This window comes from Nicotiana tabacum, chromosome 5 (genome assembly GCF_000715075.1).
Source record: "Nicotiana tabacum cultivar K326 chromosome 5, ASM71507v2, whole genome shotgun sequence".
In the NCBI taxonomy this organism is placed as follows: domain Eukaryota; kingdom Viridiplantae; phylum Streptophyta; class Magnoliopsida; order Solanales; family Solanaceae; genus Nicotiana; species Nicotiana tabacum.
Window position 1 is genome coordinate 145,305,149 of NC_134084.1, and position 16,667 is coordinate 145,321,815.

At 36.3% G+C, this 16,667-nt stretch overlaps 1 protein-coding gene across 1 annotated transcript; it reads right to left on the reverse strand.

Annotated features, from left to right (window-relative positions):
• Nucleotides 1-7,214: 7,214 nt before the first annotated feature.
• LOC107799386 (BEL1-like homeodomain protein 9) lies at nt 7,215-14,360 on the reverse strand. The gene is made up of 4 exons (XM_016622492.2): nt 13,271-14,360; nt 9,442-9,809; nt 8,187-8,247; nt 7,215-7,888 (listed from the first exon to the last, which is right to left on the reverse strand). Exons 1-4 carry the CDS (start codon nt 14,048-14,050, stop codon nt 7,325-7,327), a joined length of 1,773 nt encoding a protein of 590 aa, XP_016477978.1. The 5' UTR covers nt 14,051-14,360; the 3' UTR covers nt 7,215-7,324.
• Nucleotides 14,361-16,667: the final 2,307 nt, after the last annotated feature.

A 16,667-nucleotide genomic window follows, 5' to 3' on the forward strand; every position in this document is an offset into this window, starting at 1 on the left:
TAAAGGGGACCCCAATCATTCGTGAGAGATACATTATTCACTGCAATAGAATATTCTACTCTGCTTTTCTTGTTTACCGTGCTCAGCAAGTGTTCTTCAGCTTTATTGCTTTTACTTTATTGTTCATATTTCATTGCTCTTAGCTCACCTCGAGGCCCCCAAGAAAATCGAGCTCGAGGTCCTTATTGCTCTAGCAATATTGGTTTGGTTCATCAATTCTTCTTACTTAAACCTAATATTACTTGTATATTCACTAGTATTATTGTAAATCACATATCTTTAAAACCACAAATCATATTTATTTGTTACTCCCATTTTTTGAGGTAAACAATTATAGTATATGATCAGTGGTGGAGCTAGCCTATATTGTGCGGGTTCGGACGAACCCAGTCACTGTTGCTTTAATGTTGTATTTATACTATGAAAATTATTAAATATATATAAATATTTAATTATGAATCCAGTAACTAAGACGAACTATGGAATATGTGCAAATTTAGAACTCATAAACTTAAAATTCTGATACGATGAGTAAAAGCTAAAGTGGTCGTCACACTTCCATGGCTGGCCAGTGAATTGCATGGATTCTTCTTTTTATTTCACGTAGCTAGCCGCTGATGCATCTACACGTATTACGTGAGATTCTTTTTGGCGCAAATCTAGTCAGATACTAATGTCAAAAGCAAAATTCTATTGTAGATATGAAATTAATTTAAGTATTTAATTATTTTCACTCATAGTATATACTACAATGAAATTTTATGTGTTGTACATAGTAGATTGCAATCTTTATAAAAGTTACTTGTAATTATCTTTTAAATGTCTAATTATGTAAAAGTTCTTCACAAATAGAACATAACTAAATTCATATAAATATCAGAAAATTATAGCAAGACATCTCTCGCATAAAAGACTCAACAAGTAAAATATATCAGTTTAAAAAAAAGGCAATAGTATAAGAAGTCAAAGAATAGCAACATTTGCATTGTCCATAGAGAAAATTTTACGAAGCACTATCTATTAGTAGTAATTAGTCATTTATAGATACCACTTGTTATATAACGGATTATAGATACTTTTTATGTGGTTATAAGATATATTTGATGTATTTAAGTTATTGTTTTCATGAATACAGTAGCAAAAATAGGCGTGAATCAGGGAAGTCCAGCTAATCAGTTGTTGTATTCGAGTGTATTCGACTGTATTTACGGTGTGAAATAGGGGATTACACTGTTTTTAAAATGAAAAGTGAATCAATTAACATAATAGACTCCTAATATAACTCAGCAAACTCAATTATAACACACAAATTTTGTATTTTCAGTTATAAAAAAGATTCTCAGCCGAAAAATACCCCAAAAATATAGCAATCTTCAGAGAAATTACATAATACATCTGAATACATAAATTATATTAATTAAAAAACATATGAATACATTCATGGAGTATAGCGAGACAGTGAATACAATGAAATACATAGAATACAGCGGGATACATTGAAGTACAATGAGAAAAAAAGACAGTGAATACAATGAAATACATGGAATACAACGAGATACATTGAATTACAATGGAAAAAAGACAATGAAATACATGAAAATACAACGTGTTACGTTAAAAAACATTAAAATATATTAACAGAAAATCAAGTTGCTCATCCCCAAAGTCTGTCGTCTTTGTTCAAGAACAAACCCTAATTTCCGGCGAATCCGTCGTCGAGCAAAAACCCTGAATCTCACTGTTCACACGCCGCCGTCGATCGGAGGCATAGCTTAATCCGTTCTTTAGCTTCCTTTGGCACATAAAAAACATGGCTTTTAGTAAGATTGAGATTTTGTTTGTGAGTTTGAGTTTGGATGTATGACATCCGAGATTCTTATGATTACACACAGGAAATTAAAGACTGTCTTTGCAGGAATACCAAGACATTAGCTCCCCGTTTCAGCTTTCTATCTCTCGAGTGAAAGGCTTTCTGGGAACCATCGGCTTTCAGCTTTGCAACTGAAGGGTTTAGGGTTTAATATTGGCGATGGTGGGTGAAAGAATTGGAGAGCTCTTTATGACAAATCTGAGGTAAAAGTTGTATCAAAGTAGAGAGAGAGAAAAAAAATATTGTAACTGAATAGCGTATTTAGTGGCTTAGGAGTAGGAGGTAACCAAAATTAGAAAGTTTGCTATAAACATTAAAAAGGTATCTATAGAATATAATTTTTTTAAATGGTATTTATTTAAAATAAATAAGGTGTTAAAAATTCCTTGTTCATATTATTAAGGCCCCGCGATTTATATAATTCATCCAAATTATTTATTTGGAATTCAACATTGTTGATTGATTGGATAGTCCATAAACTTGTTCTAAGAGAGAGATGAAGAATTATTTATACTAGCAGAAGAAATTGCATTTCAATGTAAAAAACAAAGATCATTCATGATACACGAGTTCAACACAGTATTTGTGCAGTAAATCAAGCTAATGTCTGAGAACCGGTGAGACTAGCGTGATAACCAACTACACCACCCAGACTAATATGCTGAAAGATTATGCTTTTAGATACCAAAAGAATGTGATGAAAATTGTGCTTTTATTATTTAATAATAATTGTTTTACAACTTGTAAGATTACACTGGGATTGTTGTTGTTGTTGCTTTACAACTTCTAAATGAAGCAAAACCCAATGCGGAAGGAAGCAATCTACCCGCAGATCGAATGGAAGACAAAAATTATCATGATTATAAATTTGGGATTATAACAAAAAAAAAAATACAACAAATCTAGTGCAATTCCACAAGTGGGATATGGGATTATCAAAAGAATAAATTTGTCACAAACACTGGGATTAAGAGGAATAAATTGTCACTGAATGAAAGTTGCAAGTTATTAAAACACATGGAAATCGAGTAACAAAATACTTTCACATTAAAAAGGAAAATCAGAGCTTGAGTTTAAAATGGTATAAGGATAAATATACACAAAGTGACCTCTATTTGATTAAACATATGCTTGTGCAACATATAAATTAGACTCATTTCGAACCAACGGAAAAGTTATCTCCGTGTGACCTATAGGTCGCATGTGATGACCCAAAAAGTCATCACTTGTTTTAGAAATAAATTCTGTGTTCCAAAGCCTTAAAAACTCTTTCTGTCTCACCTCGATTTGCGTGCACAGTCCAAGCGCGTATCCGGAAAGCCACTATGTGAAAATCTGTGAAAAATAATAAATTTTGCTTTTAAAATGAATTTAAGTTGACTTCGGTCAACATTTTTAGTAAACGGACATGGACCCGTGATCTGACGGTCCCGGAGGATCCGTAGGAAAATATGGGACTTGGGCATATGCCCGGAATCGAATTCCGAGGTCCCAAGCCCGAGAAATGAATTTTTTAAAAAAATTGTTTTCTGTAAAATATAGGAGTTTTTGGAAATGAAATATGTTTGAATTTGATAATATCGGGCCCGTATTTTGGGTCTGGAGCCCGGAACAGGTCCTATATGTGATTTGAGTTGAGCCTTTAAATTTGGTAAGAAACGGAGGTCATGACGTGATTCGGAACCTTAATTGTAAAATTTGAAACTTTGAAAGTTCTTGAGATTTTCTTGATTTTGATGTCAAATTCATAGTTATTGATGTTATTTTGATGATTTGATTGCACGAGCATGTTCGTATGATGTTTTTAGATTAGTGTACATGTTTGGTTTGGAGCCCCGAGGGCTCGGGTGAGTTTTGGATAGGCCACAAAATGGAATTGAACTTAGGAAGTTGCAGGTTTTCAGCTAGTATGTTGCAAGTCTGCAGGCTTCGCAAATGCGAGCCCGCAAATGCGAACATCTATCGCAAATGCGAAGAAGACCTGGGATGCCTTGGTCGCAAATGCGACCTGTTCATTGCAAATGCGATATTGCAAATGCGAAGTGGACCGGATTTCTTTCAGTGTCGCAAATGAGACAAAAATCTTCGTATTTGCGAAGTTAGCAGGTTCTGAAGGATTCGCAATTGCGACATCCGCGACCTGCAAATTCATGACTTAGCCAAAAATCTTTCATTTTTCAAACTCTTTCAAAACATAAACTCTCTTAGGCGATTTTCCAAAGAAAAGTTCTTCTCCAAATCGATTGTAAGTCATTTCTAACTCGTTTTCTTCAATCTTTAATATCTTTTTACATGATTTCAACTCAAAATCAAGGGTTTTCATGGGGGAGATTGGGTGTTTTGAGTAAAATCTAGATTTTTCAAATTTTGGGGATTTGGACTTCGATTTGAGATCCAATTTCGAAACAAATTATATATTTGGGTTTGTGGGTGAATGGGTAAACGAGCTTTGGTTTGAACCGAGGGTTTTGACCATGTGGGCCCGGGGTCAATTTTTGACTTTTTGGAAAAAAACTTTAGAAAACCTATTTTCATGCATTATAATTGATTCATTTAGCATTTACTGATATAGTTAAATAACTTGTGGTTAGATACGAGCGAATTGGTGATGGAATCAAGAGGTAAAGAGGTAGTTGAGGCTTGAATTGTATTAGTGGCATCGAGGTAAATGTTTGGTCTAACCTTAGCTTGAGGGATTAGGAGTTGTGTCTTATTTGCTATGTGTTAGTTGTTGAGTACGACGTATAAGCATGGTGACGAGTATCTATACGTTGGTGTCAAGTATGCTTGTGAGTCTTATACTATGATTAATGTCACCGTTTGTATTGTTTATGCCTTATGTGATGATTTCTATTGTTGAGCAAGGCTCGTGGGAGTAATATTGGTACTTGAACATAGAAGAGTGTTGGCTCAAGTTGTAAAATGATTTGTGGAAGTATAATTGGCAATTGAACCTTATAGAGCATTGGCTCAAATTGTGAATTGAGTTGTGAAGTAAATGTGAAAAAGAAAAGAGGATTATGACATTGTCTCCCTTGCCGGGATGTTATCGTTTTGATATTGTGTCCCTTGCCGGGATATGATTGTTGTACTATTGTTCCCTAGCCGGGATTTATTGTGAATGTGTTGATTTCCTTGCCCTTATTGCTTTGTGATTGTTGTTTGGATGAGGAAGAGCGTTAAAAGCACGAAGGGTGATGTCGTGTATGATTTTTGTGAGGAAGAGTATAAAGCACGAAGGGTGATACCGTGTATGATATTTGTGAGAGAGTGTTAAAGCACGGAGGGTGATGTCGTGCCGCACGATGTACAATTTTGTGCCGATTATATTGATTTTATGGTGAGGACGAGAGTAAAAGCACGAAGGGCGATGCCATGCAGATTATATTGATTCTTATGGTGAGAACGAGAGTAAAAGCACGAAGGGTGATGTCGTGCACTTGTTTGATTTCTGATTCTTGTTGATAATTGAGTTATGATGTTCCTTATATTTACCTGTTATTCTTCTGTTATTATTTGATGTTTTCCCACAGCATGTTCCCCCTCCCATCCTTAACTGTACATTCCTGCTTTTATTTTTTGTTGTATATGATTTAACTACACAGGTTTATTTGGTAGTCTGGTCCTAGCCTCGTCACCACTTCGTCGAGGTTAGGCTAGGTACTTACCAGCACATGGGGCCGGTTGTGCTGATACTACGTTATGCACTATGTGCAAATCCCGGAGCAGCAACTTTCGGACCTTAGCTTTGGGGTTGTTGCCTTCAGTCCATTCGGAGGTCCGAGGTAGTCCTGCAGGCGTCCATAGGCCTTGGCGTCTCCTTTCATCCTGTTTCATTTACGTATTTCCGAGATAGTATTATACTTATTTTCGGACCCTTTATTTGTAGTATTCCTAGACCGTCTGTGAAATTGTGACACCAGTTCTGGGTAGTCCTTGTTTAAGAAATTGTATTGAAAATATTTAAATGGTTTTATTTTGTTCTTCTGCCTGTTTAAATTCCGTCGTTTATATAATGTTGGTTCATACTTGTTAAAGGATTAAAATGGGAAAAAGGTAAATAATTCAAATAGTCGGCTTGCCTAGCTTTCACTAGTAGGCGCCATCACGACTCTCGAGGGTGAAAAATTCGGGTCGTGATACGGTAGGGGTGTACAAAGGAAACCGACAAACCGCACCAACCCGAGTCAAACCGAGAAAAAAAATCCGATCATAATTGATTTGGTTTGGTTTTAACTAAAGAAAGTCAAACCGAAACCAAACCAACCCGACATTATATATATATATATATATATATATATATATAAAGTTTAGATATATTTAATATATAAATATACTTATTGTGATGTAATTTATACACTTTTTCATAATTTTATCTTTTAAGGTATTATTTCAAAGTTGGACTTAAAACTTTTGAATGTTCCAATAAGTTTTATAGCCATTAATATTAGGAAATTAAATAATGTTAACAAAAGCACAAACCAAAATCAAATCAATACTAATGCTAACAAAAGACATTCAATTCAATACTACGAACCGGAATGTATTGAATATCTATTTTTTGTTTTGTAATAATTTAGATAAAAATACATAACATATTTTTATTTTTTCTTTAGCGTTTAGTCATGTAATTAATACTCCCTTATTAGTCTACTTATTTTAGCATGACTTAGTACTTTTAGATTATGTTTATTTTTATTATGGCTTTTTAATTAGCAATATTTATATTACATAATTTTATTGTATTTATTGTTGAATATTTTAGGATAATGTCATGACAAATCTCATATTTATGTATTATTTTCTTGGAAAATACTTTATATAGTTGTATCTTACTAGGATTAAAGAAATATTTTGAGCACAAGTTATATGTTTTGTTCTACGAAGATTTTACCGGAATAAATCCGAAAAAATCCGAATAATCCGAAAACCCGAGAAAAACCGAGATTGAAAAATCCGAGTTTTATTGGTTTGGTCTTTAAATTTAATAATCTGACACAATTGATTTGGTTTGGTGATTGTAAAATCCGAACTAACCCGACCTATGTATACATCTAGGTCACGGGAGCCGTAAAATAAGTCACTGATGCCTGCATCAGAATAGGCTGCCTATATGACATCACTTGGGGTGCAGTCCTTCCCCGGAGCGTGAACACAAAATACTTCTTGTACCGGACTGCTTTTACTCATCTCGAACCACTTCATACAAATCCTTGATGCATATCATCCTATATAAAGCAACTAAATGTTCCTCTTTCACCAACACAGCATATTATTTGGGGCGCCGTGATTTTATACATGCTCAAATGAACCAAGAAACAGTCGCAACATATATCAAGAAACCTTTAAGAACGATAACTAAAACATATGGTTTTACCAAAAATTTATTATCCAAAGATAGTATAAAGTAGTGAACCCTTTCTACCATTCTATAAATGAAGCAGGAAATATTTTTCAACCAACAAAATCATGAAGCAGTTGCCCTCCAATAATATTATTATCTCTTCCTAACTGACGATTTTGTGTTTCAAAGCCACCAAACATGAATCCTTCGTTATTTTCATCGATACCAAAACGTCGAGCTGCATTTCTTGGAAAGGATCCTGATAAACCAATACTCACATTATTGTTCTGATTAAGTCCCAATGTTAACGACACTCCGCCATTTCCAGCTGATGCAGTACTCATTTGATCAACTACTCCAGCACGAGAATGAGGCGAAAAATTGTCATATGATAAATTCATTGTCTCCTGATCATCACCTCCTAAATGAGTTTCACTTGGATCATTATTTCTTGTTCTCTTTGATGGAACATCATGAAATTGTTGTGAAGACGTGGATGGATGTTCAGATGGAAGTGAATTACTAGTAGGAAAATGTTCGATGGGATTGTTGTTGTTGTTTTGTCCCTCTTTTTGTGAAGCTGCTTTCTGAGCTTGCCTAGTTTCAAGATTGTGTATCTCTTCTACCATAGGCTTCCATAGTCTAACTCTTGCGTTGATGAACCAGTTAGAAACCTGATCCATTAGTAAAATATTGAATTAGATAAGGTAGATGCAAGCAAAAAATGTCTAACTATTATATATATACTGACAGTGTAAAAGAACTTTTTACATCGTCGGGTCAACAAAAAGATAATTATAGGTAACTTGTCATAAAAAGTGAGATTAGTAACCTAAAAAATACAGACAAGTTACATGTTAGGACAATGTAATATGGACTCGAAGTGTAAAAGTAAAATTTTGAAGAAATTTCTGCATCCTGCTATTTTAGAATGATATAATCAGAGTATATATCAATTTGAAAAATACACACCTGATTCCTTGAAAGACCAGTCTGTTTGGCCAACATTACTTTGTCAGAGTCGGTAGGATAACTGCAAATAGCATCAACACTAATGAGTTAAAAGTACAGAAAAAAAAATCTCTAACTTTGCCAGATCACCGTCAAACAAGAAAAGTTAGAGAGCTAATTTGATTGTTAGAATTTTAGACAGCAAATTTCCTATTCTGCAATTTTTTATATTACATGTTGTTCCTTTGTGTCGATTATCTTATTATTTTGATGTCATTGTTTTTTTTTTCTCCAGTATTTCCAACATGACCTCTTCACTATAGTTTTTTTTCTCAAACTTGCTTTGTTTTTTTTCATTGAGCCGAGGATCAACCAGAAACAACCTCCTACCTAGTTGTGGGTTACACTAGGTAAGTTGTTGTAATTTAGACAGCAAATTAAAGTATTCTCAAGTTCACTAGAAGGAAGCTCAACTCCAATAAAATGCCTGCAGGACAAGGGTACTTATATCTGTTTTTCGACATACATCTATTCCAGAACAGTTTTCACTTATAACTCCATACTTGCACCTTTTTAAAAATACACGAACAAAGCCATTAACAAATAAACGCATCCTTACACAAATACTTGTTGTTTCCTAATTGTAAACTAAGTAGATGAACAGCAACTACGGAGGGTGGTGAGTACGCAACCTTACCCCTACCTTATGTAGGTAGAGATGTTGTTTCCGATAGACCATCGGCTCAAAGCAAGCATACATAAACACAACAGTATAGAGAAAGAATGCAATAGTGAAACAGTCAAAGAAGCAGTAACAATAGCAAGATAATAGAAAAACCAAAACAAAAACAATATCAATAGTAATAGAAATTTAAGAATATGGAGATGAAGAACGTTACTACTACTAGAATGAAAGGAAAGTTGCTCGACTGCTTACTAATCATCTGTCCTAGTACTCGACCTCCATACCCACTTATCAAGAATCACGAACATAGTTTATTAATTCAACATGTACAAAGTTGCCATGATTGTAACTACTATGCATTGACAGTGTATAACTCTTTTACACAATCAAATAAGATGACCTACAGCAATATGCAACTCTCTAAAATAAGCCTAAGTTGATAATACAGAAATAAACTCTCTATAATAAGCCTAATTCTATGGTATAGAAGATAAAGTAAATGGCCAGCTATGATAAGTTAAAATGCACTTACGCGTAAAAATTAATTATACTATCAGTGTATGCAAGTTAAATACAACTGATATTACTTACGGGTGCAAAAAATGGTCAAACAACCATGCCCTGAGAACAGTTACAGCACGTTCCGGTAGCCCTCTTTGTGGTCGCCAAACAGGCTGATGATCAACAAATCCAGCATTATGAATTGCTTGTCTTTGGCAATAAATGCCTTTCCCTGCAGGATTTCCAGCTCTTGGGATTGTATCACTTTCACAAATTTGAGATTTGCCTGTGTACTGCAGTTGGTCAGTGATGGCATTTTTAAGGCACCTAAAGTGTTTGGACAAAGCTTTTAGAGATAGTTTTGCAAATGGCGAGGCATTCCCAAGTCCAGGAACAGATTCAAAAGATGCCATAACTGCTTGTAGTTGTTGATAATACTGCTTATATCTTCTGTAAACCTGATGGAGATCACCCAAAAAAGATTTGTCAAGAATACAAGGAGAGATTTCCTTAATATCATAGGTACTTTTAGTTTGAAATCATAAGTGATGAAAAAGTTTGTCTGAATAGCTTAGGTATACTTTTTTATAATTGTGAACAATGGGTCCACTACTCTATCTTTAATTTCTTCACTTACATACCAGGATTTAATCTGCTATAACGTTCGTACTCATGATATGCGCGTAAACCCCCACATCATGCGTTGTAGTGACACTCTAGGCAAACCTCATATTGACAAAATACGGGAGGAACGCTGGATATATAAGTTGATAAGTCCTAAACCCTATTAACGCATTTTAAAGCCGTGTCGGCCTAGGTCAAAAGTGGACAGTATTACTAGTGGGCTGGATCATTACATATGGTATCAGAGTCACTCCGCATGCAACCTTGAGCGATGGTGAGGAAAACCTCAGCGAGGACGCTGAGTCCTAAGAGGGGTTATGTGACACCCTAGGCAAATCCAACATCGACAAAACACGAGAGGAATGATGGATATATAAGTATATAGGCTTTAGACCCCAATGATGCATTTTAAAAAGGTGCGAGCATTGGCTCAAAGCGAATAGCAACACTAGTGGGCTGGGCTTTTACACACTCTTAACACTAGACCAAAACCCAAGGCTAAGTATGAAGACTTTTTATAAGCCATAAATATAAGAGTGAAGTTGCTATATATACAAAATTAAGTTGCCTAGAACAACCCATAGTTCATACTTCATATCACATTTGAGAAAAGAGATTTATCAGATAAATATCAAGTGTATTGAGCAATTGGTAACTGGCATAAAAGTCAATCAAGATAGTGATTCCATTGTGCTCGAATGGCTTTCTGGAGCCCTTCAGATAAAACGAAAGCAGCAACTTCTACAAGTTGTTCGCTTTTGTATCAAGTTCATCAATTAAAATAACATAACAAGTTTAACTATCAGAGAAGAAAATACTTACACTTCAATTTACCTAAGTTAAAGATAATTTTGGTACCTCTATGCTAAGTTGCTCCGACATGGTAGTTTAGGTGTTGTACCCTAGTATGGGTGTGAGTATTGAATCCGTACCGCATTTGGTCAAATAATTATGGGTACTTTGACCGCGGCGGGCGGGAAAATTCAAGATGAGATACAATTTGATTCTCGAAATCAGAACCAAAACTAGGGTAAATTTGAAGAAAATAGCATACCTATCTAGGAAATTAATCCTTCACTTATCTACAAGCTGAGAATAAAAAAGAAATCCACACTTTACAAGCTATACATAAGTATTCCACAAATTTTCTCACAATTTGGGTATATTTTTATTTTTTTGAATTATTTTAGCCGGATCTCCGCGCCCATATCCGTACTAAGATCTGTATCACCGAATCGTAGAATTTACAGCTCGAAAGTCCAACCTCTAGATGTGTATTCGTGTCGAACACCCGCACCCCTATCCGAGCAACTTAGCCTCTATGGAATAAAAAGGATCATGAGGTGCACATTAATAAAATATGATTAACTCAAATGTAGGTTAGAGACATGGCGAAAAAATTGTTAATTTGGAAAAATAAGCTTAATTAAGATAATGGAGTTTTATTTTCCTGTCATACTTAAACCATGTAGTTTATGAAAATTTTAATAAGAACTTCATTTAGTCATTTCCAATCATTTAAAAAGGAAAATAAGAGGAGGAAAGAGGATTTTGAATAATTTGTCCCCATAGTAAATCTTTTCAGATAGATTCCCCAAATCTCTTCATCCACAATAAGGCCAAACTAAGTTTCATTATAACCCATATTGGAAACTCTTTCTAAATACTTGTCAGCCACTTTAAGGCACCAATCTTCGTGAATATATTCCCCTCAATCACTTTTTTCCAAAAAGATGATTTAGTGATCGAACTTATATGCCTAAAAAGTATAGGCATCTAGATACCTATAATACAAGACTCACCAAAATTTAATTATTTGTGCTAAGAGCATATATAAATATGGATCACTACAAATTGGATATTGCATGTTGGATAGACATTAAACCATAACTCTAGTCTTAAAGAATGAATCTACATTTGGTTACATAGTAACTACAGTGCAAGAAATTACTTTCTGAGTTTCTGTGAGGGAAACATCTAGTTTGTATCATAAGAGAGAAATTAATGGACACATTGGACACATTATCTGAAGATTAGAGTAGTAGAGTAGGTAGTTTAGAGTGTTCATAACAATAGTATTGACTCGCAGTTTCGCTTTCTGTTGGTAGTAGGTTTCTGTTGTGTTCTTTCATTGTTGATCACCTTACTATTTTGTTGTTTTAATCCAGCTTTTATATAGCTTTTTGGTACTGTCCCTTCTTGTTTATATTTTCATTAATGTGGTGCTTATATTTTCTTGAGCCGAGGGTCTATTGGAAACAACCTCTCTGTCCTAACAAGGTAGGGGTAAGGTTTGCATAGATACTACCCTTCCCAGACCCCACCGTATAGAATAATACTGGGTATGTTATCGTTGTTATATTATCTGAAGAAATTAAACCAAGCCTGTAAACCATATGGTGAAGAAAAATCTAAGACATAATGGTAAGAGTTAATCTCTATCTAATGTCACGTCATCTGAACTATATCTAAAGATAAAAATAATTTAGACAACCTGCTAACAACAAATTATATCACAGGAAAACATTGACTGAGCAGAACTAGGATTTAAAGTATATGAATAATGAATTTGCCATCGAACTTCTAGCTCATCTTATTTATTGGTTTAGCAATTTATATATATATATATTTATAACGAGTTTTCTCATACAATTTGGGGGAGTAAAACATATAGGGGTCGTTTAGCAGAGTGTATAAGAATAATGCTGAATATGGTGTATTAGTAATGCATGTGTTAGTAATGCAAAGATTAGTTATGTAGAGATTATTTTTTATACATTGTTTGGTGTGATGTATTAAAAACTAAAATGCATTGCATAATTTTTAAAAAAATTAGTTGTTTACAAAAATGCCCTCTATATTCTTTAGTTTTAAGGGACTTTAAGGACAATTTGGTCTTTAGACATACTAATGCATGCATTGATAGCGTTGGTATTACTAATACCATGGTTTTGCTATGCATTAGCTATACACAGGATAATACCAAATAGGATGTATAACTAATGCTTGTATTAGTAATACATAGAACTAATGCAAGCATTATTTTGTGTTATGAACTCTACCAAACGACCTCATAGAGTTCGTCCGAACTCGTACAAATACTCTAACTCTCCACCCATAAAAAAGGACACTCAGATGCACAAATTATGATGTAGAAAGCCTACCTTGATACAAATATCAGTGTATGCTACTATGACTCAAACTATTGCTCCAACGCTTCCTTGAAAGGGAAATATAATTCAATGGTACTAAACAAAAGCATCCATTCTTAAATCTCAAAAAATATAAAAGGTACCTCATTAAGCATTGAAATTAACTTGGACTTGTTCCTCCTATGCTCACTTGCATCACCACATGAATATTGGGGATCATCACTTAAAGTTGCTTCCAGTGAAGGATCCATCACTATAAATCCATCATTAGCAGCTAAATTTTCAGCATAAATTCCCCTACCAACATCACAAAGTTCTTCTAACAATTGTTGTGCAGGTTTCAAGAATCTTGATCCCTTGAGAATTGAAGCATAGCCAGTGAATGGTCCAAGAGGAACAGTAGCACTACTACTCTTTGATGACATGTCATTAGTAAATATTGAAGAGTCATATCTTTGTAGGTTAAGCTCTAGAGGAAGATTACTACTACTACTTTGGTTGTAATGATGAGATGATGACAATGACAAAGACAAACCTTGACCTGTTGTAACATTATTGTTACTATTACTGTTGTTATTGTTATTAATAATAACATTAGTCTCAGGAGATGCAGCTACTGAAGAAAATGGTTCTTGTTTATATGCCACATCAACATCACCACCATGAAAAGATTGATCAAGAAACCTAAAATTTTGATGACTATAGAGAAAAGGGTTGCCACTAATTTCTTGAAAGGAAACACCAGATGATAATTGTGGATCCATGAAATTAACTCCTTTTTCTTTAGCATCAGAAACAAGATGGAAATCTGAGGGGATAAGTGAGGGATGATCAACAAAAGGAAGTAAACCAGAAGCAGAAACTCTAAGCCTATCTCTTCTGCTTTGTTGTGGGACATGATATGCTTCAAATCCCTCGGCCATATCTCACTGCAACTACAAAAAAGAGAAGCACTGTATTTTCTTGATATATTAAACAAAAACTGAGTAGACAAAGAGAGAGAAAGAGAAGAAGTCAGCAAAAGTGAAGAGATGGGATGAAATGAAAGGCTATTATTATTATATCTGATATCCCTTTCTCAGTTCTGAGAAAGAAAAACTGAGGATTTACTGTTTACTACCTCATCATATACATGCTACTCTTTAGTTTACAGCAGATTTGCTAAGAGAGAAATGAGAGGAGGGAGCAAGTTAACACACTAACAAGTTTTCTCTTCTTCTTTTTTTTTGTGTTTTTTTCCTAAGAAAGTCACTTTCTTACAGACTTCCACTGACTGACCAATTAATGTAAGTGGGGTCAGGGGCTTCTTCGTTTAACTTACGGCATAGGGTGTGCAAGACTAGCCATCACTAATAATTGGCTTAGGTTTCCTTAGCAGTAATAACCCCAGATATTTTTCGGAACAGCCACACTGTATCCCAAAAAAGTACGAGACCTTTTGTTAAACCAATTAAATAAAAGATGATGGGTAAATTCGGCTAGAAATTCTGCTGCTACTACAACATCTGTCCGGTCCAGCTCTCTCCCTATATTTGTAAACTTTTCATTATGTTGATAAAGTACACGGAATTGGCCAACCGCAGAATCTCTATCCGCCACTTGCTACATCTTTTCGCTCCGAGCTTTTATCGGGGCACGATAATACACCTTCGTCATCGAGGGGCCAAAGGACTGGTGGTGAAAATGGACGATAAGACCAATCGCAAGTTTTGGTTTGACTTTTTCTTCGTCAAAATCGAGCACGTGGTGGCGAACCCTGCTGGGTTTCCCGAGGAGTGGAACTTCGTCTGTAAGTATTTATGTTGACTGGTCGTTTAATGTCTTCCTTTAGTTACCTAATCGTTCTTTTATGGTGCAGTCGAGAAGGAGCCTCATGTGTTGGTCGCCGATATTCGCGACTGGGTGGCTTAGGTTTTGCCACACACGGTGGGGATCCGGGAGTGGTCGTCATTCAAGAAGAAGTTTGGGCCCCAATCTTCGTCGACCGATGAGTCCCGTTCTGATCCCCGACCACCTCGACCTTAGTATCATTTTTTTTCTTTTTTACTCACGTGATTTCCCTTGCTTTTAGGTCGAAAGGCTCCGAAGAAGGCGAAAGCTCCCACTCCCACTTTTCGTCAGTTGGGTACTGCGACCAGGTCTCTGACTGCTATGACTATATGCGAGTCTGTACGGACCGCTACTTCATCTAAAGTCCTAGCTCTGTGTAGGCCTGTCCGTCGGGCGGCTGCCCCATCAACGGGGACTACGACTCCTCCTTTGCTGCATTTGGTGGATGAGTCGTCGACGAGTGATGAGGAAGCGATTCAGTTGAAAAGGCGGCGATTAGAGGTTGGCGGCGAGATAGCAAGGGGAAAAGGATCAATAGATAATAGGTGGTGAGCCCAAGCCAGTCGTGCCTGAAATCGGCGTGGCGTCGGACGCTAGGATTTCAGTTCTTGATGCTGAGATTGCTCCTTTTCCAGAGGTTGCCACGGTCGTGCCGAGTAATGATCCGTCGACATCCGAGCTAGTCGATGTTCCTTCCTCTACCGAGGAGGGGGAAAGAGGTGTGACCGTATATGATTTTGAATCCAGTTCTGACATCGACCCCGATGAGGAGAAGATGTTTGATGAGGGGCTTACTCGGGTTGAGGTGAAAACTGATAGATCTTCTCGTTCAATAGTTATCCATTTGGATTGTAGCTTGCTGACCTACACAGAGAGTGTGGTTCCCTCTTTGGTTCCTCTCTGCTCTAGCGCTGAGAACAAGACTCTACAGTCTATCAAGGATGCCGACCTATCGTTGAGCGTATCTGGACTGGCTTTGTGGGTGATTTGGTATCTTTATTTTTGTCCTCGTACCTTGTGTTTTTCTCTTTTTCATTTTTACTGGCTCTTCCCTCTTTTTTGGATCTCTCTCTTTTAACTCTTATCTTGGAAATCGAGAGTGCCCGCCGAGCGGAGAAGCGGAAAGTGGTTTTTATGAAAATGGTTACGAAGTATTGTCGATTTCGTGATAAGTACCGTGAGATGCGTGCTCGACTCCACGTGGGAGGTAAACTCTAGTTTCTTAGGGAGGAGTTGAGGTAGAAGGATGATGAGCTCGTGAGAGTCATCGGCAAATGCAGCGAGCTTGAGAGAGCACTCAAGATAAAGGAAGACGAGATCGAAGTGAATTAGGGGGTTTCGGCCGAATGTGTCGACCTCCAGGCTCAAGTGATGTCTCTGCAAGCTGATCTTGGTCATAGCAAATGGCTTGAGTGATGAGTTTGTCAAGAGAGTGGCGGAGTTAGAGAGGGCCGAGGGGGCCCAGGTGGCAACATTGGTGCAGGTGGCAGAATTGGAGGATGTCGTTCGTGTCCTTAGATTTGAACGGGGAAGTGATGCTGAGATACCACACTCAGGGAGCCGAGGTCTAATGAATGGATTGGTGGTCTCGATAAAGATGTTTCAGATCTAAAGGAGCAGGTCATCGTCCTTGAGGCTGAGAAGGCGAAGTTGTTAGCCCAACCGTCCTCCTCTCATACTTTTGCTTTCCCTGACTTTCCACGGCCCTTA